Source organism: Argopecten irradians, chromosome 2 (assembly GCF_041381155.1).
Source record: "Argopecten irradians isolate NY chromosome 2, Ai_NY, whole genome shotgun sequence".
In the NCBI taxonomy this organism is placed as follows: Eukaryota; Metazoa; Mollusca; class Bivalvia; order Pectinida; family Pectinidae; genus Argopecten; species Argopecten irradians.
Window position 1 is genome coordinate 47,352,676 of NC_091135.1, and position 27,032 is coordinate 47,379,707.

Below are 27,032 nucleotides of genomic sequence, written 5' to 3' on the forward strand. Positions count from 1 at the left end.
TCATGTCTCACCCAAAATGCATAAATTACCGCCCATGGATCCGAGAATTAGTTACAAATTACATAATAATGGACCAACCAGAGTGTCCGAAGACCATTTTCAGATGTTTTAGAGGTGACGATAAAAAAACGGTAAAAATCACCACTCTAAATATTCTACATGGTACTATATACGAGAAGGGTGGAAAGCTCACAGCTCAACATTTCTAACCTGCCTACTTTTAGCGTCTATAAAAACACATTTTAGCACATCTTCATAAAAACGGCTTCTACCATTGGAAAGAGCGATAATTTTCCTTTCAAAATCATCCTACACATCTATACAAAGTCAGTCACTAAGACGATTTAAGCCCCAATTGCACACACATAATCCTAGATTTTGAAAAAAAGGCCTTATTAAAATTCATAGTGTCTGTTCCCGATAAATACATGAGCGAGGCCTCTAGATCTGCTGCAATCTCATTGGCCGGCTATTAAAAGTCTCTCTTCTCTAGACGCACAAGGGATAGTTATCAGAAGAGCTTTTTTTATAATTTTTTTATTTTTGAAATCATTTTCATTTTTACAGACAATACAGACAAAGACAATTAATTTAACATCATAAATACAAAAACAAAAGTATTTCATTGGTATCAATTTTACATGACATTTACATTTATACTTTTACACACACAAACACACACCCTCACACATATATCAAATAGTTTATTTAAATTATTATGTACGGTACATTCAAAGGTTTCCATACACCCACATTCGTTCAGACATATATGACATTTATAAGAGGTTAAGAAAGATAGGTTAGAGAGGAAAAAGTTGTATAGGAGGATAGAGTCGAGATGTGGAAATATGTATTTTTCATCTAATGGTAGAGAATTGGTTGTAAAAGTAATACCGGTAAGTTGTCAGGATTTAAAATTAATTATCCTTGGTTCTTAATTTTTTTTCGTAAAAAGAGTTCATATATCAAATTGTATAAACTTACTTGTGTCCACTTACTCCAACTTTTATAAATTTTGCTTTCAAAAAATCATTTTGACCATTTGATATGTGTCTGTGAATATTATAATATTCTTTTATATTTTTTGCCAATGTGTTTATATTTAAGGTTTTATGAAAACATCTTGTTCTGTAAATGTATTGTTTAATGATTAAAAGTATAACATTATCAACTGGTGCATTAAGGTTGTTAGTTGTAAGACCAAGAAGAAAAGATTGTTTGTTAATTGAAAAAGGAATATAAAGAGCATCTAAAAGAGTTTCAAAGTTTTGCAATAGATTTTGTACTTCTCGACATTCCCACATTAAATGAATTATTGTTTCTCTCTCTGAATTACAGAAAGTACACATAGGGCTAGCTACTATACTATACTTAAATAATTTTGAATTAGTGGTCAGAATATAATGAGAAATACGAAACTGAAGCCATTGTAGTTTAGTGTGTTTTTTGTTACTTTAAAAGGAATGTTATAAATATGCTTCCACTTTTCTTCATCTAATAAAAATTCTTCTTGCCATTTCAGCTTACCTGTAGGTTCAGTTTCTGACTTATTAAGAATAGCATATAGAAATTTTGAATTTTTTATATTTGAAAAGAAAATCTGTATATTTAGGGGAACATATGGACGTATAAGTGGTAATAGGTTTTGCGGCTGAGGGTTAGGCAGACGTTTACGAACAGCAGATATTAGTCCTTGAAATTGAAGGAGTTGGTGTGTAAATTATCATATTTTTGTAAAAATTCTTCAAAAGAGTAAATATTTATGTTTATTTGATCTTTCAGAAGATCAGCAATTGTGTGAACTTCTAATCTATACCAAGCCCTGTAGAAAACGGGTTTACCACCAACAGTTATATTTTTGTTATGCCAGATACTTTCTGTTAAAAAGGATTTATTTTGTAAATCTTCAACTTCTTTGGAACTGTTCACTTTATACCAGGCTTTAAAAGTATCTTTCCAAAAATCATTTGTACAAAGGTTAATACATCTTAAAATATATTCACCACCAACATTTAATAGTAAATCAAAATCAATGTCTTCCTTTAAAATAGATTTCCATTTCCCTTCGCAGGTGTATAATCTCCTGATCCAACCTAATTTAAGGGAATTAATAAAAGCATTTAAATTCACCATTTTCAAGCCACCATTAAAATATTCTTGAACGATATTAGCTCTTTTAACTTTGTCTGTTTTACCATCCCATAAAAATTCAAATAAAATTGTATTTATTTCTTTTATAACCTTTTCACTTGGGTTGGGAAGAGATATGAATAAGTGGTTAAATTGAGAAATCATTAGTGATTTTATGATATGAACTTTACCAATAGGAGTCAGTTTCCTTTTTTTCCAGGTGCTAATCAGACTTTTCAGTTTAACAATTTTTTGTCAAAATTTAGTTTTGGTATATTATCCAGATTTATATCAAAGTCAATACCAAGTAGCGTAAATTTAGTTTTTCTCCAATTAAAATTGAATTCCGGAAGCATCCTTTCGTTACTGTATTTCATACTACCAATCCAAATTATTTCAGTTTTGTCTACATTCATTTTTAGACCAGATATTTTTTGGAAAGAAGTTAGTTCTGTTAGAGTCTCACGAAGTGATTTCTCAGACCCATCTAATGTGAGAAAGGTATCATCAGCATATTGTGATGTGAGAATATCAAAGTTCTCTGTTATGATTCCATTTATATTCAAATTTTTTCTTAGTCGAATTGATAATACTTCTGCAGAAAGAATAAAAATATAGGGAGCTATTGGGTCACCTTGACGACAAGATCGTTTTATATCGAAAAATTGAGAAAGATTTCCACCTTGATTAATTGCAGATGTAACATTGTTATGTAGAGTATTAAACCATCTTAAAATATCACTACCAAAGCCAAAAAAACTTAGAACTTTCCGAATGCAATTCCAAGACACGGAGTCGAATGCTTTTTCAAAATCGATCATTAGAATCATACCAGGAATATATCATTATCTTCAGTGAATTTCATAATATCATACAGTAGACGTGTATTTTCACCAATATATCTCCCAGATAAAAACCCAGTTTGATCGTGACTTATAAGTTTATCTAAAACACTTTCCATTCTGTAAGAGATCACCCCAGAGGCAATTTTATATGTGATATTCAGCAAAGAGATTGGACGCCAATTTTTTCAAAAAATGTCTTGGTTTATCACCTTTTGGTATGCATGTAATATTTCCTTGCCGCTGGGTTACTGATAATTCTTCCTTTGAAAAACCAAAATTTAAAGATCGAACTACAAATTTACCAATTTTGTTCCAAATTTTTTTTAAAAAACTCTACTGTGAAACCATCTGATCCTGGACTTTTGTTATTCTTCATGTTTTTTTAAAAATAGCTTGCTTCTCTGAGAGTGATCTCTCCTTCTAGAGACTGTGACTCTGACTCTGTAAGTTTTGGTAGATCAGGGAAATTTAGGTAATTATCTAGATCAACATTATTTATATGTTTGTTCTCTTTATAGAGATTTTCATAAAACTGTTTGGTATTTTCCAAGATGTCTACTTGTTTATCTATTACTGTTCCATCTTCTTTTTGTATTTTGGGAATTATTTTAGAAACAAAGTTTCTATTTTCTAAGTTTAAAAAGTATCTGGTAGGTTTTTCTCCCTCTTCCTCCCACTTAACTTTATATCTTATCACACTACCTTTTAATTCATATGACCGAATAGCTTCTAATTCTTTCTTTATTTCTTCTATTTCTAAAATATTAGCATCTTCACTGTTTTCTAAATCTTGTATGGTCTGTATCAGTTTATTTTCTTTTAAATTTCTTTTGGTTTTTTTATGGGAAGAGAAGGAGATAGTTTTGCCTCTAATGTTCATTAACAGAGTTTCCAAGAATAATTGTTCATCTATATTAAACTGTAAAATTGAATATTCTATGTCATCAATAGCATTTTGATTGTAATAACCTTATTAATCAATTGAACATATTCTGTATCATAAAGAAGAGAGTTATTGAACTTCCAAAGACCCCTTCCTCTTTTAAATTCATTAAATTTCAATACTAACTTTACAATACAGTGATCTGATCTGTAACTAGGTTCTACAGAAGAGGAGGTGACAAAAGATAACAAACCTTCACTTACCAAAAAATAACCAAATCTTGATTGTTTCAGAGGGTTTAATTTTCTCCATGTATATCTTTTTTGGTTTGGATGGTATTCCCTGAAAATATCTATCAGATTGTCTTCATCAATTATATTTAATACCTTATCTCGAACTTGTGGATTGTTCACAGTTTTATATGTCTTATCGTAATCAAGGTGAGGATTGAGAACCAGATTAAAATCTCCACAAATAATAGACATTATATTTCCAAATTCATCAAGTGTTTCTGATATAGTGTTATAGAAATAAGGTTCATCTTTATTTGGTCCATATACTGTTATCAGAGTCATACTTACAGAGTCAATTTCTATCTCTAACGCTAAAAAGTTTCCAGTATGATCCTTCTTAATTTTCTTAAACTTAAATTCAAAATTGTTGTTAAAAAGAATGGCGACACCTCTGGCATTGGATTTGTAAGAATTGAAAAAACATTCATAACCCCATTCAGACCTTATCTGATTTTCTAAATCTACAGTAAAATGTGTGTCTTGGATACAAAAGATATTGTGATTTTTACTTTTAAGGTATGAAAATATGTCTTTTCTTTTCGTAAAGTCACCTAGGCCCTGACAGTTTACAGATAATATAGTGATATTACTAATCCGTAAATCTGAAAATGTATTCCACATCTCAAGGGTAAAGGTAAGAAGTTGAGGAAGAGAAAAAGAGAAAAAGAGACAGAAAGATTCTGGATGACAGATCATGAACAAAAAATATAGACAGACATGATTAGAACATATATAGAGAGTAACAATGAAAACATTCACATTAAAAACGAACATTAGAACTGACATACCAGTGTTGCACATGGTGTTCCATTGTTTCAGTCATTCACATGATTTAGACTCAAGTCATTGTAATGAATGATACGTTGAAGGATATTTAATTATCCATGATAGGCGTATTATTTCCATTTATAAGTGCTAATGTCAATGTATATTAATTTAATAAGGTGATGCATAAGATTTTGAAAATTTTGAAAGAAGAGGGAGAGAGGTAAGAAAAATAAATAATATAAAAAAAAATGGAAAGTAAATAGGATCATAAATCATACACATTTCATAAGTCATGTACATTGTATATCATGACTTAAGTTAAGGGGAGATAATAAGAGCAGTGCATGGGAGAATTATGATTACCTGTATAAAGTTAAAGTATTAATGAATATATATGTAAGCAAATTTCCTTTTTGATAGTTATCACTTTTATCTTCTTAAAAAAAAGGGGGGGGGGGGATTGGTGGTACTGATTAAGTATGATAGCATTTATTAAAAAAAAAAAAAAAATCAAGAAAATTTTTTTTTTCAAGATCAACAGAATATCGTACATCCCTCAAACATATCATTACTTATTTAATACCTTTACATTCATGGTTTTATCTATGGGTAATAAATAATACAAATGAATTGTTTGGTGTTTTGATAAGGACATATAAATATGTAATATAACTTATATAAGTGTATTGTTTTCAATAGTAGTAATATATAAAGAAGAAATGGACATAAGCAGTTGATTATCAGTTTTACACATCTGTAAATTGATCACATATTTCATTTAATAGATAAAAATATATAAGTATATACATGTATAGACACTAAATATCTTATACACAAGTATACTTTCATTTGAACACCATGGAGACCAGAGGTAAACAAATATTAATTTGGATGACCACATAATTAATAGATTATATTTACACCAGGTAGTCAAGCAAGAAAAGATATATAAGCATTAAACCATATGATATCACAGTTATATGCACATGTCAAACAGGGCTTTCATTGCAAAAAGAAGAAGAAAAAATGTCCAAAACACAGCAATAAATGGAAAATCATTCCATAAATAAGATCAGTTAACTGTATATGTGTACTGGTATTACATGTGTATACATATTAATGGAATAGACATTGTAGAAAATGACTTTTGTGTAGCATGCACTTCTTTCTAGAAAGGGAGGCAACTCTATTGGGAAAGCTTACACTATTTCTATCTTCATGGTATGTTGATATATTATGATATTGGTATTCCTACATATTCATTAGTAGGTACATATATATAGTGCATTGATCACTCAGTCTTTATATATTTACTTCAAATAAACATTTTTATATACATATTTTACTACAAAAAAAGTGCAGAAACCAGGTTTGTAAGAAACTGCATTTAAGAAGCTATGTGTTACATGTTGTTACATGTATGTACTAAAAACTATGGTATAAAAACTAACGTGCATTATTTTACCTCTATGTTGGTACATAGACAGAATCACAATTTTTATTTCTCAAAAACATACACAAGCCATTATATTGCTTATTGAAGGTGACTTTGAATCTGGCTCGCAGAGTGAATTATCAGGGGGAACTGCAAAGTTTATATACATTTATATATACCTTTCTTCCGCTTATGCACAACGTAGTGGGACACATAAGAGACAGTTCAGAGGTCGCGGTCCCATTACTGATGCACACGTAGAAGTCATTTAATCCCGCACTGTTTTCTGTCCGATATATATGTCACTGATCACCTTCGCGTTCTGGGTATGTTCAGCAATGACAGAGTCTATGTTGTCAAATAAGCCGAACCTCAGCAAAACTAATCTTTCATGTCTCACCCAAAATGCATAAATTACCGCCCATGGATCCGAGAATTAGTTACAAATTACATAATAATGGACCAACCAGAGTGTCCGAAGACCATTTTCAGATGTTTTAGAGGTGACGATAAAAAAACGGTAAAAATCACCACTCTAAATATTCTACATGGTACTATATACGAGAAGGGTGGAAAGCTCACAGCTCAACATTTCTAACCTGCCTACTTTTAGCGTCTATAAAAACACATTTTAGCACATCTTCATAAAAACGGCTTCTACCATTGGAAAGAGCGATAATTTTCCTTTCAAAATCATCCTACACATCTATACAAAGTCAGTCACTAAGACGATTTAAGCCCCAATTGCACACACATAATCCTAGATTTTGAAAAAAAGGCCTAATTAAAATTCATAGTGTCTGTTCCCGATAAATACATGAGCGAGGCCTCTAGATCTGCTGCAATCTCATTGGCCGGCTATAAAAAGTCTCTCTTCTCTGGACGCACAAAGAATAGTTATCAGAAGAGCTTTTAGTACTGCTGATATTGTTCAGACATCGGTAGTTATTCAACAGATTTGATATGACGGACAAAATTACATCTATCTCTAATTGTCACCAAGTAATTATTTATAATTCCTATACAGTTGTATATCGTAGCTATATATATAGTTTATCTCTGGTGTCAACTACACACCAGAGACGCATCGAAAAGGTTTTTTTTTACATTTATATATAAATTTCGCCGTTAGTATTCAAACACAAACACATTGTATATGTCGAAGAGAATTGCGAGAAAGTGTAAGTTTTATGGTATATTAAGTTGCATAACGCTTGGTATCTGTTTTCAACCTTGAAACTTACGTTATAGTCCCTTTAACAGCTAGAGTCTCCCTGTATGCGGTGTGTTGTGTGTGTAGTATGTTCATGCTGTGCCTCTGGAGTAGTGGATCTCATGTTGTTTTTATAGTGCTATCTCACTGAAGCATCCCTGCGAGATGGTATTCATGACATCATGAATATTCATGAATGATTCATGAACTTTCAAGAATATTAGCGGATTGTGGTTCATGAAAAAAAAGTCATGAATATTCATCAAATGACTCTCATGAACTCTTCATGAAGTTTTGAATCCATGAAACATTCATGATTGTTCATGATCAATGTGTCAAGAATTATCCATGAAGTTTTATGCAAAACTGATAGTGATTAAAATTCTTTAAGATGAATGAAAATGTTTCATTCATTTTCAAGAATTTTAATGAATATCAGTTATGCATAAACCTTTATGAATGATTCTTGACATGCTATGTCATTCATTTTGACGAATTTTAATGAATATCCAATTAAGTCACATGACTTAATGTAAATAGTATGAGAAACAAATTTTCGATGATTGCTGGATTCATATGATATATTTTTCGGAAACATATGTTGGCATGAGACACAAAGTAACCGCATCATTATTTTATAAATATTTTTTCATTTTTTTTATTCAATAGGCATATAAAACACAATGTTTTCCTTTCACAGCAGGACTCTCGCACCAATTTCCATATTTTAACTGATTATTCACAACCTTTCGTCACTTTCACATTCATTTTAGATATACTCATCATTTACTCGTTATTACTTCTCATCCATTCATATCCTTTCAAAATAAATTTATATATATTTACTTTAAATCGTGCATTTAATTAATTAATTTCCAGTGAACATGTCAGGGGAGACAACTCTCATATAAATTAAGTAAAAGGGACATATACTACATGTACCTACACAAATGTTACACAAACATTAGCTTCCCAAAAAGCTAAGTGGGCTACGCGGAAGCTTAATCCTTTGATTGGTCAGATTATGGAAATTAAACAATGATATGACGATATTGTTTCGCAATTTTAATTGTTCTGTTGAAAGCCGTTTTATAATTTGTGAGCTTGTGGTAGTGCAAGGTAGCCAGGTCTAGTACAGACGAACAGTTTTAATAATACTTTTGGTACCAACAATATAAAAAGATGCAGAGCTCAGATTGTTGTATTCCCATTTGGGATGGTTTCAGATTCGAATCTAATCAGTCGTGATTGAACACATGTAAGCCATTGCTGGTGTCCGCTTGCTTTTATTACTCTCCTTGCGCATGCTCAGGGAGCATACTATATTTCAAGTATACCGAGGGAGCATTTAAATTTATGAATTGTTATCAAATGATACAAACACTACACAGATATGGCGTGCCGAACGTTGCAAAATTCAATATGTAAAATAAAATGTGTAAAGAAAAAAAATGTTTTGTAATATATCGTTATATGTGTTCAATATGTTTAATTTGTGTGTAAAAACAATGAATGTTTGTGTATTTTTTTTAATAATATGTAAAAATAAAATTTTTGTTCAATAATTTCTTTGTGCGTGTGAAAAATATATTTGTGTGTAAAATATATTTATGTGTGATTTTCACACACAAACAAAAAACAACATCACACACAAATATATATTTTTACACACAAACCATTTTTTTCACACACAAATATAAAAAAATACACACAAATATTTTTTTCACACACACAAATTAAAAATAATGAACACGTATAACGATATATTACAAACACATTTTTTTCGCACAAAGGTTTTTACTTATTGAATTTTGCAACGTTCGGCACGCCATACTCAGAGAAAAGGCAAAGAAAATATTGAACTTAATCTCATATGTTTCTGTGTTTGTCTATGATTCTTTTTCATTCCGCATTTTAGTATGCTCCGTGTCCCGTTAATTAGTATCTACGCATTGTCTGATTATTAATGTTACACGATGGTGATCTAAATTAAATAAGAAATATAAAAGTAATGTCTCGAACATGTTATACTTCTACAGATATATTTGTTCCATCATTAAATAATTAATTTTCTCTTTGTTTCTGGCTTTCTGATTGGCCTATTCATTTTTTTTTTCATTCCACGATGAAAAAAAAATCAGAGAATGGCGCGGAAACCCGACATTATCGTGACGTCACAATAGAAACATTGACGTTGCGTATTGATTTTAAACAAATAATCCCTTGAAAAAAAATCATTGGAATCGTACGTGTAAACGTATTTCATTTTATAAAGTAGCCTAGAAAATTAATTATAAGCATTGAAGTCACTATTTTTTAATTTCATCGGGGTTTGAAATAAAATTTTGTTTGCAAACTTTTGTGAGAATCCGCTACGCGGATTCACACAGTTTGCAAACAAAATTTCTTTCATACCCCGATGAAATTAAAAAAAATAGTGACTTCAATGCTTAAATGGAACCAGATTTCATTTAAAATGATGCCCGATTAATTTCTAGACAATTCTTATTCAGAATACTTTTACCAATCTGAAAGGATGCAAGCGCTTGTGTGACCATGCTTTATCAGGAAGATGCCGTCCGAATCCGGACAGATTGAAGTCTGTTTCCGTAACTCGTTTTAATATTACTTTGTCAGGCAATGCTTGTAACACACCGAACATCCGTCTGATTCAAGTGTTCTTATACATGGCTATCCTGCAAGATGGCGTGATTTGCATACGAAAAGTTAAATAGCAAATACAGTACAGTGTATTCCCTTTCGCAGAAGGGCTTTCACTCCAGTTTCACTTACATAGCTCTAATATATTAAAGATGCTCCACCGCTGACAAATGGTATTTTTTCACTATCAAAAACAGGAGCAGACGATTTAGTACTTGTCATTAGTTACAAAAGTTAATTACTTTACACCATTACCGCCATTGAAAAGTTTGAGCTTCTCATTTTACTTCAAGTTAAAATTACAAAAAAAATTAAATGCATCCCGAAAAAATTCCGTGGCAGTATATCCTATATGGAATGAAGTACTGATTGCGCATGGACCAAAGGCAAAATAAATTATTTTATATATTTTTTGTGTTAATTAGACATATATATACACGATTAAACGCCAATTATTGTTCAAGTGATGGATATCAGTTATGCTCTGTCGGCGGTGGAGCATCTTTAAGTTTTTACACTTTTATACATGCCAATCATTCCTCATTCATTCAAAAATAGTTATTAGCTCACCTGGCCCGAAGGGCCGGTGAGCTTATGTCATGGCGCAGCGTCCGTCGTCCGTCTGTCCGTCCGTCCGTCGTCCGTCCTTCCGTCCGTCCGTCCGTCCGTCCGTCAACATTTCCTTTAAATCGCTACTAGTCATAGAGTTCTGCATGGATTGTAACCAAATTTGGCCACAAACATCCTTGGGGGAGGGGGAACAGAACTTGTCTAAATTTTGGCTCTGACCCCCCGGGGGCAGGAGGGGCGGGGCCCAATATGGGTAATAGAGGTAAATCCTTTAAATTGCTACTTGTCATAGAGCTCTGCCACAAATTGGGGGGGGGAACAGAATGTAAAATTTTGGCTCACCCCCCGGGGGCAGGGGCGGGGCCCAATTTAAGGTAAATCCTTTAATCGCATCATAGAGCTTTATGAATGTAACCAAATTTGGCCACAAACATCCTTTGGGGAAGGGGAACAGAACTTGTTTAAATTTTGGCTCTGGTCCCCTGGGGCAGGAGGGGCGGGGCCCAATAGGGGAAATAGAGGTAAATCCTTTTAAATCGCTACTAGTTATGAATGTAACCAAATTGGCCACAAAATCCTTGGGGGAAGGGGAACAGAACTTGTTAAATTTTGCTCTGGTCCCCCGGGGCAGGAGGGGCGGGGCCCAATAGGGGAAATAGAGGTAAATCCTTAAATCGCTATAGTCATAGATATGAATGTAACCAAATTTGGCCACAAACATCCTTGGGGGAAGGGGAACAGAACTTGTGTAAATTTTGGCTCTGGTCCCCTGGGGGCAGGAGGGGCGGGGCCCAATAGGGGAAATAGAGGTAAATCCTATAAATCGCTACTAGTCATAGAGTTCTGAATGGAATGTAACCAAATTTGGCCACAAACATCCTTGGGGGAGGGGGAACAGAACTTGTATAAATTTTGGCTCTAACCCCCCCCCCCCCCCCCCCCGGGGGCAGGAGGGGCGGGGCCCAATAGGGGTAATAAAGGTAAATCCTTTAAATCGCTTCTCATCATAGAGCTTTGAATGGAATGTAACCAAATTTGGCCACAAACATCCTTTGGGGAAGGGGAACAGAACTTGTTTAAATTTTGGCTCTGGTCCCCTGGGGGCAGGAGGGGCGGGGCCCAATAGGGGAAATAGAGGTAAATCCTTTAAATCGCTACTAGTCATAGAGTTCTACATGAATTGTAACCAAATTCGGCCACAAAGATCCTTGGGGGAAGGGGAACAGAACTTGTGTAAATTTTGACTCTGGTCCCCCGGGGGCAGGAGGGGCGGGGCCCAATAGGGGAAATAGAGGTAAATCCTTTAAATCGCTACTAGTCATAGAGTTCTGAATGGAATGTAACCAAATTTGGCCACAAACATCCTTGGGGGAAGGGGAACAGAACTTGTATAAATTTTGGCTCTGGTCCCCCGGGGGCAGGAGGGGTGGGGCCCAATAGGGGTAATAGAGGTAAATCTTTTAAATCGCTACTAGTCATAGAGTTCTGAATGGAATGTAACCAAATTTGGCCACAAACATCCTTGGGGGAGGGGGAACAGACCTTATATAAATTTTGGCTCTGACCCCCCGGGGGCAGGAGGGGCGGGGCCCAATAGGGGAAATAGAAGTAAATCCTTTAAATCTCTACTGTCCTAGAGCTCTACATGAATTGTAACCAAATTTGGCCACAAACATCCTTGGGGTAAGGGGAACAGAACTTGTATAAATTTTGGCTCTGGTCCCCCGGGGGCAGGAGGGGCAGGGCCCAATAGGGGTAATAGAGGTAAATCCTTTAAATCGCTACTAGTCATAGAGTTCTGAATGGAATGTAACCAAATTTGGCCACAAGCATCCTTTGGGGAAGGGGAACAGAACTTGTATAAATTTTGGCTCTGACCCCCCGGGGGCAGGAGGGGCGGGGTCCAATAGGGGAAATAGAGGTAAATCCTTTAAATCGCTACTAGTCATAGAGTTCTGCATGGATTGTAACCAAATTTTCCACAAACATCATTGGAGGAAGGGGAACAGAACTTGTTATAAATTTTGACTCTGGCCCCCCAAGGGCAGGATGGGTGAGGCCCAATAGGGGAAATAGAGGTAAATCCTATAAATCACTTCTTGTCCTAGAGTTTTGCTTGGATTGTGACCAAATTTGGCCATAAACATCCTTGGGGGAAGGGGAACAGAACTTGTATAAATTTTGGCTCTGACCCCCTGGGGGCGGGAGGGGTGGGGCCCAATAGGGAATTTAGAGGTTAATATTAAAATTCCTTCAGAAAAGAAACAATGAACCTGTATTCAGAACATTACTTGGCATTACAAACCAGGTGAGCGATACAGGCCCTCTGGGCCTCTTGTATATATAAATACGGACATTGATTAACCATAACAACTGTATATACCAGGGGCAGATATTCTTATACAAATACGAAAATGTCGATTAATTCTACGGTATTATAATTATAAACGTGCACATAATTTTATTTGAAAAATTTGTATGTCCCGTAATGAGTTATGGGTGTGAAGTGTGGGGCTTTCACTCTGGGTTGGCAGTAGAAAAGGTTCATTTAAGGTTTTGTAAAATATTACTTGGAGTGAAAACTTCGACACATAACAACTTTATTTACGGAGAATTAGGATATTTGCTACTAAAACTCAAGAGATATTTTAAAATAATTAAAGATGCTCCATCGCCAACAGAGCATAAATGATATTCATCATTTGAATAATAATTGGTGTGTAATCGTGTATATACCTGTCTAATTAACACAAAAACTAATATAAAATAATTTATTTTGCCTTTGGTGCATGCGCAATCAGTACTTCTTTCCATATAGGAATAGTGCCACGGAATTTTTTCGGGATGCAATTAATTATTTTTCATATTTTTACCTTGTAGTAAAATTAGAAGCTCAAACTTTTCAATGGTGGTAATGGTGTAAAATACATAACTTTTGTGACTGAAGAAAAATACTAAATCGTCTGCCCCTGTTTTTGATAGTGAAAAAATACCATTTGTCAGCGGTGGAGCATCTTTAAGTATTGGCTACAGATTGTCCATCATAAGAAAAATGTATTGGTAAGTCAGTCTATGATGAATTTTATCAACAAGCTGAATCATATAGAATAATTAACTGGGCAAAATTGGTAAAACGATTATTTTGTACGTATGGTTTTGGTTATGTTTGGTTAGAACAACAAGTTGGAAACGAAAAAGTATTTTTAGAATTATTCCAAACTAGAGTTAAATATATTTTATACAAAACTGGCATAGTGGGCTGGTAGGTTCGCCAAGGGCAAGATGTTATTTATTGTTTACAAATGAATTTGGATATAAGAGTTATCTCGATACTGTAAATATTGAAAAATATAGAAAAGCTCTAACGAAGATTAGAACATCATCACATAGATTGTACATAGAAACAGGTCAGTGGCATAAGCTTAATCCAATTCTAATCGATTTGAGATATTGTTTTTATTGTGCAAAAATTGAAGATGAATATCATTTTATCTTGGAATGTCCTATTTATGTAGATATTAGATCAAAACTGATAAAAAAGAGATTTTGGTTTAGGCCTAATACGACTATTTATAGATCTCTTGACTTCAGAAAATAGTAGCATTGTTAAAAATTTAGCTATCTTTGTTCACAGAGCTAATGAAGTTAGAAATTCAATATTATTTGATAATTGATATATTTGATGTGTGCATCCTTTCGCTGATTTCTTTTTGATATATATATATATATAGTGTACATCCTTTTTCCAGAAAAGTCTGTTTGCCATTGTCATGTCTGTATTTGTTTTGCATAAAGGCTTTTTAGCCTATTTGCTAAATGAAATAAAGATATTATTATGTAATATTTAATACAAAAGAAATAATAATAGAGATAAATAAATAAATAAATAAAAATATAGACTAGATATAATTAACACTATTGTATCTGATTTTTTTTAAAATTTATCATTATTTTGCTGTAAAGCTAAATACATTTTGCTTAAAAACTTTTTAGGTACTGACAGAATCGCAAGGTAGGGACGTAGCTTGCGATATAAAAAAGCCCGGGCTTGCATATAAAAAATCCTAGTTTCATTATTTAATGATTTCTGAATTTGATGTAAATTATAATCCAAACCACCAGTTCTAAAAGTGATTGTAGGCGGCAATCTTATTCAACATTTACGATTACAACTTTACCCATAATTGTGATTAGTTCTGCTTGTATATCTTCAGACAGAAGAAAGCCATCCAGGAAGTGTCACAATTCTTCTGAAATCTTGGAAATCGAATTCCGACCGAACACCTTCAGAATTCCAATCCTATCGTGTGTGCCGAACAGAACGTAAAACTTAATAGACAGACAACCTCAATGGAGACACCAAACTGCTCGCCTAACAAGAAACCTCGCTTTTCCCCAGGTGCTGAATCTACGTTTTCCAGGACAATAAGGTCTAGCATAGCAAAGAAACGTACATGGGCCCAAGCACAAGGATACCCAGAAAATAGCCAAAGCCAAGGTAAACTACATGAACTACATGGATATTTGAAAAAAACTGGGTTTAGGAATGTCGAAATTATTATTGATTAAATAATTAATGATGTTAATGCCTTAAAATAATATAATAAAAGAAATAATATATCTTTCCAATGAGTGTTTCATGAACAAAATTGGCCTAGTACTGACCAATTCAAGTTATGGCCCGGGAATGAACCGGGAATATACCAAAACTGGGCTAGGTAGACATTTTCCCTGTCCGCTCTAATTTTCAATTTTGATTAGTCTACAGTTTTGTTATATAATTAATTATAATGTCGTTATTCGTTCACAGTGAAAAGGAGCCTATTCAAGCCTACAACGAAAGAAGTTACCTCACCTTCAGACGTAAGTTTTACGATTACAAGTATATATTCATATAAGTAAATAATTCTAACAGAGATATTCACGAGTACAAGTAGATCTGTCAAACAGAGATATCGACATATACCTAACCATTTGATATTGGAGCGACATTTACCTAACACCTTGGTATTGGAGCGACATATACATGTACCTAACCCTTGATATTGGATCGACATATACATGTACCTAACCATTAGATATTGGAGCGACATTTACCTAACCCTTTGATATTGGAGCGACATATACATGTACCTAACCCTTTGATATTGGAGACATATACGACATTAGATTTGGAGCGACATTTACCTAAGCCTTTGATATTGGAGCGACATGTACCTACCATTAGATATTGGAGCGACATTTACCTAAGCCTTTGATATTGGAGCGACATATACATGTACCTAACCATTAGATATTGGAGCGACATTACCTAACCCTTTGATATTGGGAGCGACATATAAATGTACCTAACCATTGATATTGGACGATATTGATATTGGAGCGACATATACATGTACCTAACCATTAGATATTGGAGCGACATTTACTAACCCTTTGATATTGGAGCGACATATACATGTACCTAACCATTAGATATTGGAGCGACATTTACCTAACCCTTTGATATTGGAGCGACATATACATGTACCTAACCATTTGATATTGGAGCGACATTTACCTAACCCTTTGATATTGGAGCGACATATACATGTACCTAACCATTTGATATTGGAGCGACATTTACCTAACCCTTTGATATTGGAGCGACATATACATGTACCTAACCTTTAGATATTGGAGCGACATTTACCTAACCCTTTGATATTGGAGCGACATATACATGTACCTAACCATTAGATATTGGAGCGACATTTACCTAACCCTTTGATATTGGAGCGACATATACATGTACCTAACCATTAGATATTGGAGCGACATTTACCTAACCCTTTGATATTGGAGCGACATATACATGTACCTAACCATTTAGATATTGGAGCGACATTTACCCTAACCTTTGATTTGGAGCGACATATACATGTACCTAACCATTTGATATTGGGAGCGACATTTACCTAAGCCTTTGATATTGGAGCGACATATACATGTACCTAACCATTAGATATTGGAGCGACATTTACCTAACCCTTTGATATTGGAGCGACATATACATGTACCTAACCATTAGATATTGGAGCGACATTTACCTAACCCTTTGATATTGGAGCGACATATACATGTACCTAACCATTAGATATTGGAGCGACATTTACCTAACCCTTTGATATTGGAGCGACATATACATGTACCTAACCATTAGGATATTGGAGCGACATTTACCTAAGCCTTTGCCTTTGATATTGGAGCGACATATACATGTACCTAACCATTAGATATTGGAGCGACATATACATGTACCTAACCATTAGATATTGGAGCGACATTTACCTAAGCCTTTGATATTGGAGCGACATATACATGTACCTAACCATTAGATATTGGAGCGACATTTACCTAACCTTTGATATTGGAGCGACATATACATGTACCTAACCATTAGATATTGGAGCGACATTTACCAAGCCTTTGATATTGGAGCGACATATACATGTACCTAACCATTTGATATTGGAGCGACTATTTACCTAACCTTTGATATTGGAGCGACATATACATTAATACCTAAGCCATTTGATATTGGAGCGACATATACATTTACCTATATTGGACGACATTTACCAAGCCTTTGATATTGGAGCGACATATACATGTACCTAACCATTTGATATTGGAGCGACATTTACCTAAGCCTTTGATATTGGAGCGACATATACATGTACCTAACCATTAGATATTGGAGCGACATTTACCTAAGCCTTTGATATTGGAGCGACATATACATGTACCTAACCATTTGATATTGGAGCGACATTTACCTAGCCTTTTGATATTGGAGCGACTTATACATGTACCTAACCATTAGATTATTGGAGCGACATTTACCTAACCATTGATATTGGAGCGACATATACATGTACCTAACCATTTGATATTGGAGCGACATTTACCTAAGCCTTTGATATTGGAGCGACATATACATGTACCTAACCATTTGATATTGGAGCGACATTTACCTAACCCTTTGATATTGGAGCGACATATACCTAACTTTGTAACCTAACCATTTAAATATTGGATCGACATTTACCTAAGGCTTTGATATTGGAGCGACATATTACATGTACCTAACCATTTGATATTGGAGCGACATTTTACCTAAGCCTTTGATATTGGAGCGACATATACATGTACCTAACCATTTGATATTGGATCGACATTTACCAAAGCCTTTGATATTGGAGCGACATATACATGTACCTAACCATTAGATATTGGAGCGACATTTACCTAAGCCTTTGATATTGGAGCGACATATACATGTACCTAACCATTTGATATTGGAGCTAAGCCATTGGAGCGACATACATGTACCTAACCATTAGATATTGGAGCGACAATTAACATATTACCTAACCCTTTGATATTGGAGCGACATATACATGTACCTAACCATTTGATATTGGAGCGACATTTACCTAACCCTTTGATATTGGAGCGACATATACATGTACCTAACCATTAGATATTGGATCGACATTTTAGATATTGGAGCGACATTTACCTAACCCTTTGATATTGGAGCGACATATACATGTACCTAACCATTAGATATTGGAGCGACATTTAACCTAACCCTTTGATATTGGAGCGACATATACATGTACCTAACCTTTAGATATTGGAGCGACATATTACCTAAGGCCTTTGATATTGAGGAGCGACATATGTACCTAACCATTGATATTGGATCGACATACCAGCTTTGATATGGAGCGACATATACATGTACCTAACCATTGATATTGGAGCGACATTTACCTAAGCCTTTGATATTGGAGCGACATATGACATTTGTACCTAACCCTTAGATATTGGAGCGACATTTACCTAACCTTTGATATTGGAGCGACATATACATGTACCTAACCATATTGATATTGGAGCGACATTTACTAGGCCTTTGATATTGGAGAGTACCTACTAACCATTTGATATTGGAGCGACATTTACCTAAGGCCTTTGATATTGGAGCGACATATACATGTACCTAACCATTAGATATTGGAGCGACATTTACCTAACACCTTTGATATTGGAGCGACATATACCTAACTTTGTGGTAATGGGCAACATCTATCTAACCCTTTAGTAATGGAGCGACATCTTCCTAACCCTTCCAATAATGGCCAACATTATCTATCCCTTTGGGTATCGGCGACATTTCTAACCCTTTGGTAACGGAGCGAAATTTACCTAACCCTTTAATTTGGTAATGGAACAACATCTATATTTATTATATGGTTGTGTGTTTTGCTCGCTCCTGATTGGCTGAAACTACACTTTCCCGCCACGATACTATACATGTACAAATATAGCATTTTGATGAGGTCAAATACATGGTTATATCGACCAAAGAAAAAATATTGACCGAGGACGTAGTCCGAGGTCGATATTTTTTCTGTGGTCGATATAAACCATGTATTGACCGAAATCAAAATGCTATAATTGTTTTATTAATTTTCTGGATTTTTTTTTTTTACATTTTTGAAAAATGAGTGTGAAACTAAATGAGCATCAGTTACAATCATATGATTTTGTAACAAGTATAATTCAAAAACAACATATGAAAACAGCATCATTTGATGCCCTTCAAACTTTTATTACATGAACCCGGTGCATGCGTGTTTGTAAATTGCATACATGTACATGTACTCCATTATACATGTAGCTCCATGTCTTAAGGACACAGTCAATTAAATGTATAGTTTGTTCTCCGTTGAAATAATACACTTCGACGTCAAAAATACATTAACAGATTCAGATTGATATTAAGATAGTATTACATTATCTTATGCCTAGTACTCCATTCCGTAAAATAAAAATCGTATACATACAGTAGGATTAGCCTAGGCCTAATGTTGTAAGTAGACTAGGTGGAATTTTAAAAATAAATATTAAACGTATTCACTATTCAATGGTTCCAGACGCTTCATGAATGATTATTTGCTACTCTCCTACCGTGTTTATATTGAAACTTCAAAAGCTTAAACTGTAGTCATCAGCTGGAAGTCATCATCATCTTTGTTAGAAACCGAAACAATCAACGTCGTCTGTCACATTTTGTGGTTAAGCTTCAAACTCAGGTCGTCAAAGCGTTTGATTCAAGGCACCAGGAACACGAAGCATTTTGGTAACGTAGACGATAACGTTAACTAAAAATAACCGTGCAATATACTTTTTCTAAAAACTACTTCCGGAAAAATCGTGCAATACTGTTTTTATCGGTGATCACGTGGCGTGTTTTTGACCAATGAGAAGTGACAAAAATCCAGACAAATGATAAAGTATTTTATCGGTGATCACATGGCGTGTTTTTGACCAATGAGACGTGACAGAAAATCCAGAAAAATAATAAAACCCGATATCCACCAGAAAATTTTGAACCATGCACTGTGAGGACATCCCAGGTTGATATAAGATTCTCACATAGCTAGCCATGTAAGATAGAGTTGTCCCATGAAAGACAGCTATGTAAGATAAATCTATCTTACATAGCTGTGACAGACACAATTGGCCGAACAATCAGATGAACGTCATATCAGCAACAGTTGACAGATCAGTTTTCTTCCTATTTCGATTGAGTTTGGCCGGTATTATATTTTACCATATCCATTTGTTTAAATACGCTTTTTCAATACCCGATTTATTACCTAAGATTTCTCTGGTTTATATTTGCTTATTTAAAAAACCAAACTTTTGACTGATCTCTTTCGAATGGACTGTTCTTAATTTTTATAAATCGATCAATTAATTAAGGTCAGTTAAGATTTTGTTCACTAAATGGCTGCCTCACCTATAGATGCAATGTAAACTTCGACAAACGCAATGTGGAGAAGAAATTAACATCTTTCAATATTGTAAATTATTTAGGGGATAGGGAATATTCCCCCCTCAGGGAACAGAATTTTAGGTCAGATAACCGCGGCAAGACCTTGGTTTCTGACCCAAGAATTGCCTGTATACCCCACGGGCTGGAAATAGTTCTTTCCTTCATAGGTACATTAGAAAGAGTCATATATTACCAAAACCTTCAAGGTGCCCGTACCCAAATATAGTTATTCTTGCATTGTGAAGTCATGTGAAATGACGTCATTAACACCTTCACAGGTTGATATCAGATTCTAATAGGTCCAGTTCGTACCGAAATATAGCGTTGTAAGACGGGAATTAACCGTGACGTCAAATATCTATTGTGACGTCATCCTTCAGCTAGATGTGACGGAGAGCAGCAAGCGAGCAGTTCTACTCTGGAATCATGTGGCCCATGACAATATTTTGTTCATTTTTGAGTCAGATTTTCTCCAAATGCGAATAAGTAAAAATGTATTATTACGTGGTGTTTTCTCTATTTTATTGATAATATCACTTCATTTTTTTCTCTTCGAAATTATTCAACAGGACTATTGAGTATCGGGGAAGAGGGTTTGCTCAATATCATGAAGAGGAAATACTTGTACAAATGCATGTAGTCAAATGGTTTATATTATGTAAATGTCATATAATAAAACAGATATCGACCTTTTTTCTGGTGGATACGGTAATTTATCAACTCTCGAAAGTGATATAACTCTCGGCCTTCGGCCTTCGGCCTCGGGTAATATCACTTCCTCGAGTTTATAATTCACTGTATCCACCTGAAAACAGGTCGATATTTGTATAATTACTTTGGTAGTGGAGCGACATCCATCGTATCCTTTTGGTAATGGGCCGACACCTAATCGTAACCCCTTTTAGTAATGGAGCGACACCTATATCTTACACCCTTTAGTAATGGGCGGACCGACATCTCTCTAACCCTTTGGTAATGGGCGACACCTATTCTATAACCCTTTAGTAATGGAGCGACACTAATCTAACCCTTTGTACTATGGGCGACATTCTTTCTTATCTTTTTGATAATTCCGGCGACTTCTTTCTATCTTTTGATTAATGGGCAGACTTCTTTCTTATCTTCTGGGTAATGGGCGACATACTTTCTATCCTTTTGTGTAATGGGTGAACATCTTTATTATCTTTAGTTAATGGGCGACATCTATTTAACCTTTTTGGTTGTTGAGAGACATCTTTCATTTATTTTGGTAATTAGGTGCATCCTTTTTTTTTTATCTTTTGTTAATGCTGTGAAATCTTTTCTTTACCTTTTTGGTAATGGGTGACACATCGTTGTTTAACACCATTTTTTTTTGGGTAATGGGTGACATCTTCTATCTTTTGTTAAGGGGTGACTTCTTTTCTTATCTTTTGTAATTGGCGCATCTTTCTTATATTTTGTTATGGCGGAAATCATTTTCTTCTATCTAATGGTAATGGGCGACATATTTCTTTACCTTTTGGTAATGGGTGACATCTTTCTTATCTTTGATAATGGGCGACATCTATTTAACCTTTTGGTAATGAAGCGTCTTCTTGCTATATTTTGGTAATGGGGTGAAATTCTTTTTTTTTCTTTTGTTAATGTGGGAAATCTTTCTTCCTTTTTGCGTAGATGGGTGACATTCTTTCTAACCTTTTGATAATTGGCGACATACATTTAACACTTTTGGTTAATGAGCGACATATCTTCTATTCTTTTGGTTAATGGGGTGACACTCTTTTTTAATCTTTTGTTAGATAGTGTGATCTTTCTTTCAGTCTTGGTATATGGGTGACATCTTTCTAACCTTTTGGTAATGGGTGCATATTTCTACTTTTTGGTACTTGCGGTGACATTCTTTTTTATCTTTTGTTAATGGGTGACATTGGTTCTACCTTTAGGTTATGGGCGACATCATTTATAACCTTTTGGTAATGGGTGACATCTTTAGAAACTTTTAGGTATTGGGTGACATCTTTCTAACCTTTTGGTATTGCGGGATGACATATCTTCTCTTTTGGTAATGTGGTGACATCTTTCTTAATCTTTTCGATACATGGGTGACAATCTTTATAACCTTTTGGTAATGGGACGACTTCTTTTCTTTCCTTTTGGTAATGGGTGCGCACATCTTTCTAACCTTTTTGGTAATGGGTGACATCTTTCATAACACTCTTTGGGTATATGGGTGACATCTTTCTTATCTTTTGTTAATGTGTGACATCTTTACTTTAACCTCTTTGGTAATGGGCGTGTACATCTTTCTAACCCTTTTGGTATTGGGTGACACCATCTTTCTAACACTCTTTGGTAATGGGTGACATCTTTCTACTTTTTTGGTAATGGGTGACATCTTTTTTATCTTTTGATAATGAGGGTGACATCTTACTAACCTTTTGAGATAGATGGGTGACATCTTTCAAAACTTTTGGTAATGTGCGTGAAATCTTATCTAATCTTTTAGTAATGGGTGTGACATCTCTTTCTTATCGTTTTTGTTAATGGTGATCATCTTTCTATACCTTTTGGTAATGGTGACATCTTTCTACCTTTTGGTAATACTGCCCGTGACATCTTTTTAATTATTATTTTGTGTTCAATGCGTGTGACATCTTTCTATTCCTTTTGGGTAATGGGTCGACATCTTTCTTATTACCTTTTGGTAATGGGTGACATCTTTTCTTTTCTTTTGGTAATGGGTGACATCTTTCTTAATCTTTTGATTTGGACATCTTTCTCTATCTTTTGATAATGGGCGACATCTTCTCTTACCTTTTTGGTAATGGGTGATATCTTTCTAACCTTTTGGTCATAATTGCGTGACATCTTTATTATCTTTTAGGTAATGGGTGGTGACATCTCTTTCTACTTTTTTGGTAATGGTTGTGACTATCGCTTTCTAAACCCTTTTTTAATGGGTTACATCTTCATTCTAACCCTTAAACGAATTTTGTGGTAATGGTAAGACATGACATCATTCTAATTCCTTTTGGTAATGGAGTGGACATCTTTACTAACCCTTTTGGTAATGAGGTGACATCTCTTCTTACCTTTTTAGGTAATGGGTGACACATCTTTTCTATCTTTTTGTAAAGGGTGACATACTTCTTAACCTTTTGGTTATCTGGGTGAACATCTTTCTTAATCTTTTGATAATGGGCGACAAATCTATTTATCCTTTTTGGTAATGGGTAGACATCTTTCTAATCTTTTGGTAATGGGTGACCATCTTTTTTTATCTTTTGTAATGGTGTGACATCTTTCTACACCCTTTTGGTAATGGGTGACATCTTTCTTAACCTTTTGGATAATGGCGGCGACAATCATTCTAACCTTTTGGTAATGGCCGATGACTTTCTTTCTATATTTTGTAATGGGATGACATATTTTCTAACTTTGTTGGTAAATGGAGTGACATCTTTATTTCCTTTTGGTAATGGGTGACATTGCTTTCTAACCTTTTGGTAATGGTGACATCTTTTTACTTTTGGTAATGGGTGACATCTGTTCTAATCTTTTGTGTAATGGGTGACTTACTTTCTAAACCTGTTGGTACATGGGCCGACAATCTTTTCTAACCTTTTGGTAATGGGTGACATCTTATCACTAACCTTTTGGTATAATGAGGTGACATCTTTTTCTAAAACCTTTGGTAATGGGTGACATATTTCTAACTTTTTGGTAATGCGTGACATCTTTCTTACTCTTTTGGTAATGGGTGACATCCTTTATTATCTTTTGGTAATGGGGATTAATCAAACCCTTCTTTTGGGTAAACACACTTTCTAACCATTTTGGTAATGGGCGACATCTTTCTAAAACCCTTTTGGTAATGGGTGACATCTTTCTTAACCCTTTTAGTATATGGGTGACATCTTTCTTACCCTTTTGGTAATGGGTGACATCTTTTCTTACCTTTTGTTAATGTGTGATCATCTTTCTAACTCTTTTGGTAATGCGTGACATCTTTCTAACCTTTTGGTAATGGGTGAACATCTTTCTAACCTTTTTGGTAATGGGGTGAAATTTCTTTCTACCTTTTTGGTAATGGGTGACATTCTTTTTTTATCTTTTGATAATGGGTGACATCTTTCTAACCTTTTGGTAATGGGTGACATCTTTCTAACCTTTTGGTAATGCGTGACAATCTTTTATTATCTTTTAGTAATGGAGTGACATCTTTATTATCTTTTAGAAGATGGGTGACATCTTTCTAACTCTTTTGGTAATGGGTGGACATCTTTCTAACCTTTTGGTAATGGGTGACATCTTTCATTCTATTTTCTTTTATTTAGTGGTGACATTCATTTCTAACCTTTTGGTAATGGGTGACATCTTTCTACCCTTTTGGTAATGGGTGACATCTTTCTACTCTTTTGGTAATGGGTGACATCTTTCTGAACCCTTTTGGTAATTGGGTGACATCATTTCTATCTTTTGGTAATGGTGACATCTTACTGTGTCTAACGTCTTTGATAATGGGCGACATCTCTTTTATCCTTAGTGAGTAATGAGCAACATCTGTTACTAACCTTTTGGGTAATGCGTGACATCTTTTAATCTTTTGTAATGGGTGACATCTTTCTAACTTTTTGGTAATGGGTGACATCTTTCTAACCCTTTTTTAATGGGTAACATCTACAGTTCTAACCCTTTTTTAATGGGTAACTTCATAAGACCCTATTTGGTATAATGGGTGGACACCTTTTGGTAATGTGTGACATCTTTTCTAACCTCTTTGGTAATGGTGACATCTTTCTAACCTTTTTTAATGGGTAACTTCATTCTACCCTTTTTAATAATGGGTGACATCTTCATTCTTAACCTTTTGATTATGTGGTAACTTCATTCTAACCCTTTTGGCTAATGGGTAACATTCATTCTTACATTTTGGTTTAATGGGCGCGACATCTTTCTAAACTTTTGGTTAATGGATGACATCTTTTCTATAACCTTTTGGTAATTGGGTGACATCTTTCTATAACCTTTTGGTAATGGGTGACATCTTTTTTTAGACTTTTTGAGTATAATGGGTGACAACCTTTGGTAATGGGGCGACATCTTTCTAGACCTTTTGGTAATGGGTGACATCTTTTCTAACCTTTTTGGTAATCTGGGTGACATCTTTCTAACCTTTTGGTAATGGGTGACATCATTTTTAACGGGGTAATCCCTTTTGTTAATGTGTGACCATCTTTCTAACCTTTTGGTAATGGGTGACATCTTTCTAACCTTTTGGTAATGGGTGACATTCTTTCTTTACTTTTGGTAATGGGTGACATAAACACTCTTTCTATTTAACCTTTTGGTAATGGGTGACATCTTTCTTATCTTTGGGTAATGTGTGACATCTTTCTTTCCTTTTGGTAATGGGTGACATCTTTCTAACCTTTTGGTAATGGGTGACATCTTTCTACCTTTTGGTAATGGGTGACATCTTTTTTATCTTTTGTTAATGGGTGACATCTTTCTAACCTTTTGGTAATGGGTGACATCTTTCTAACCTTTTGGTAAAATAATGCGGTGACCATCTTTATAACCTTTTGGTAATGGGTGACATCTTATTCTTATCTTTTGATAATGGGTGACATCTTTCTAATCTTTTGGTAATGGGTGACATCTTTCTAACCTTTTGGTAATGGGTGACATCTTTCTAACCTTTTGGTAATGGGTGACATCTTTCTAACCTTTTGGTAATGGGTGACATCTTTCTACTTTTTGGTAATGGGTGACATCTTTTTTATCTTTTGATAATGGGTGACATCTTTCTAACCTTTTGGTAATGGGCGACATCTTTATTATCTTTTGGTAATGGGTGACATCTTTCTAACCTTTTGGTAATGGGTGACATCTTTCTACTTTTTGGTAATGGGTGACATCTTTTTTATCTTTTGATAATGGGTGACATCTTTCTTATCTTTTGGTAATGGGTGACATTTTTAACCTTTGGTAATGGTCTTTCTAACCTTTTGGTAATGGGTGACATCTTTCTTATCTTTTGGTAATGGGTGACATCTTTCTTATCTTTTGATAATGGGCGACATCTTTCTAACCTTTTGGTAATGGGCGAACATCTTTCTAACCTTTTTGGTAATGGGTGAACATCTTTCTAATCTTTTTTTTAATGGGCGACTTCTTTTTAATCTTTTGGTAATGGGTGGACATCTTTCTAACCTTTTGGTAATGGGTGACATCTTTTCTAAACCCTTTTTTAATGGGTAACTTCATTCTAACCCTTTTGTAATGGGGTAACATCTTTCTAACCTTTTGGTAATGGGTGACATCATTCTAACCTTTTTGGTAATGGGTGACATCTTT

At 34.6% G+C, this 27,032-nt stretch overlaps 1 protein-coding gene across 1 annotated transcript in view; it reads left to right on the forward strand.

The window, feature by feature from the left end:
• Positions 1–27,032, forward strand: part of LOC138315735 (uncharacterized) — a 41,067-nt gene that overhangs the window by 1,150 nt on the left and 12,885 nt on the right. The window contains exons 2-3 of the mRNA XM_069256979.1: positions 15,013–15,296; positions 15,609–15,661. Coding sequence (XP_069113080.1) covers positions 15,149–15,296; positions 15,609–15,661 — 201 coding nt within the window. The 5' untranslated portion in view covers positions 15,013–15,148. The remainder of the gene's footprint in view (positions 1–15,012; positions 15,297–15,608; positions 15,662–27,032) is intronic.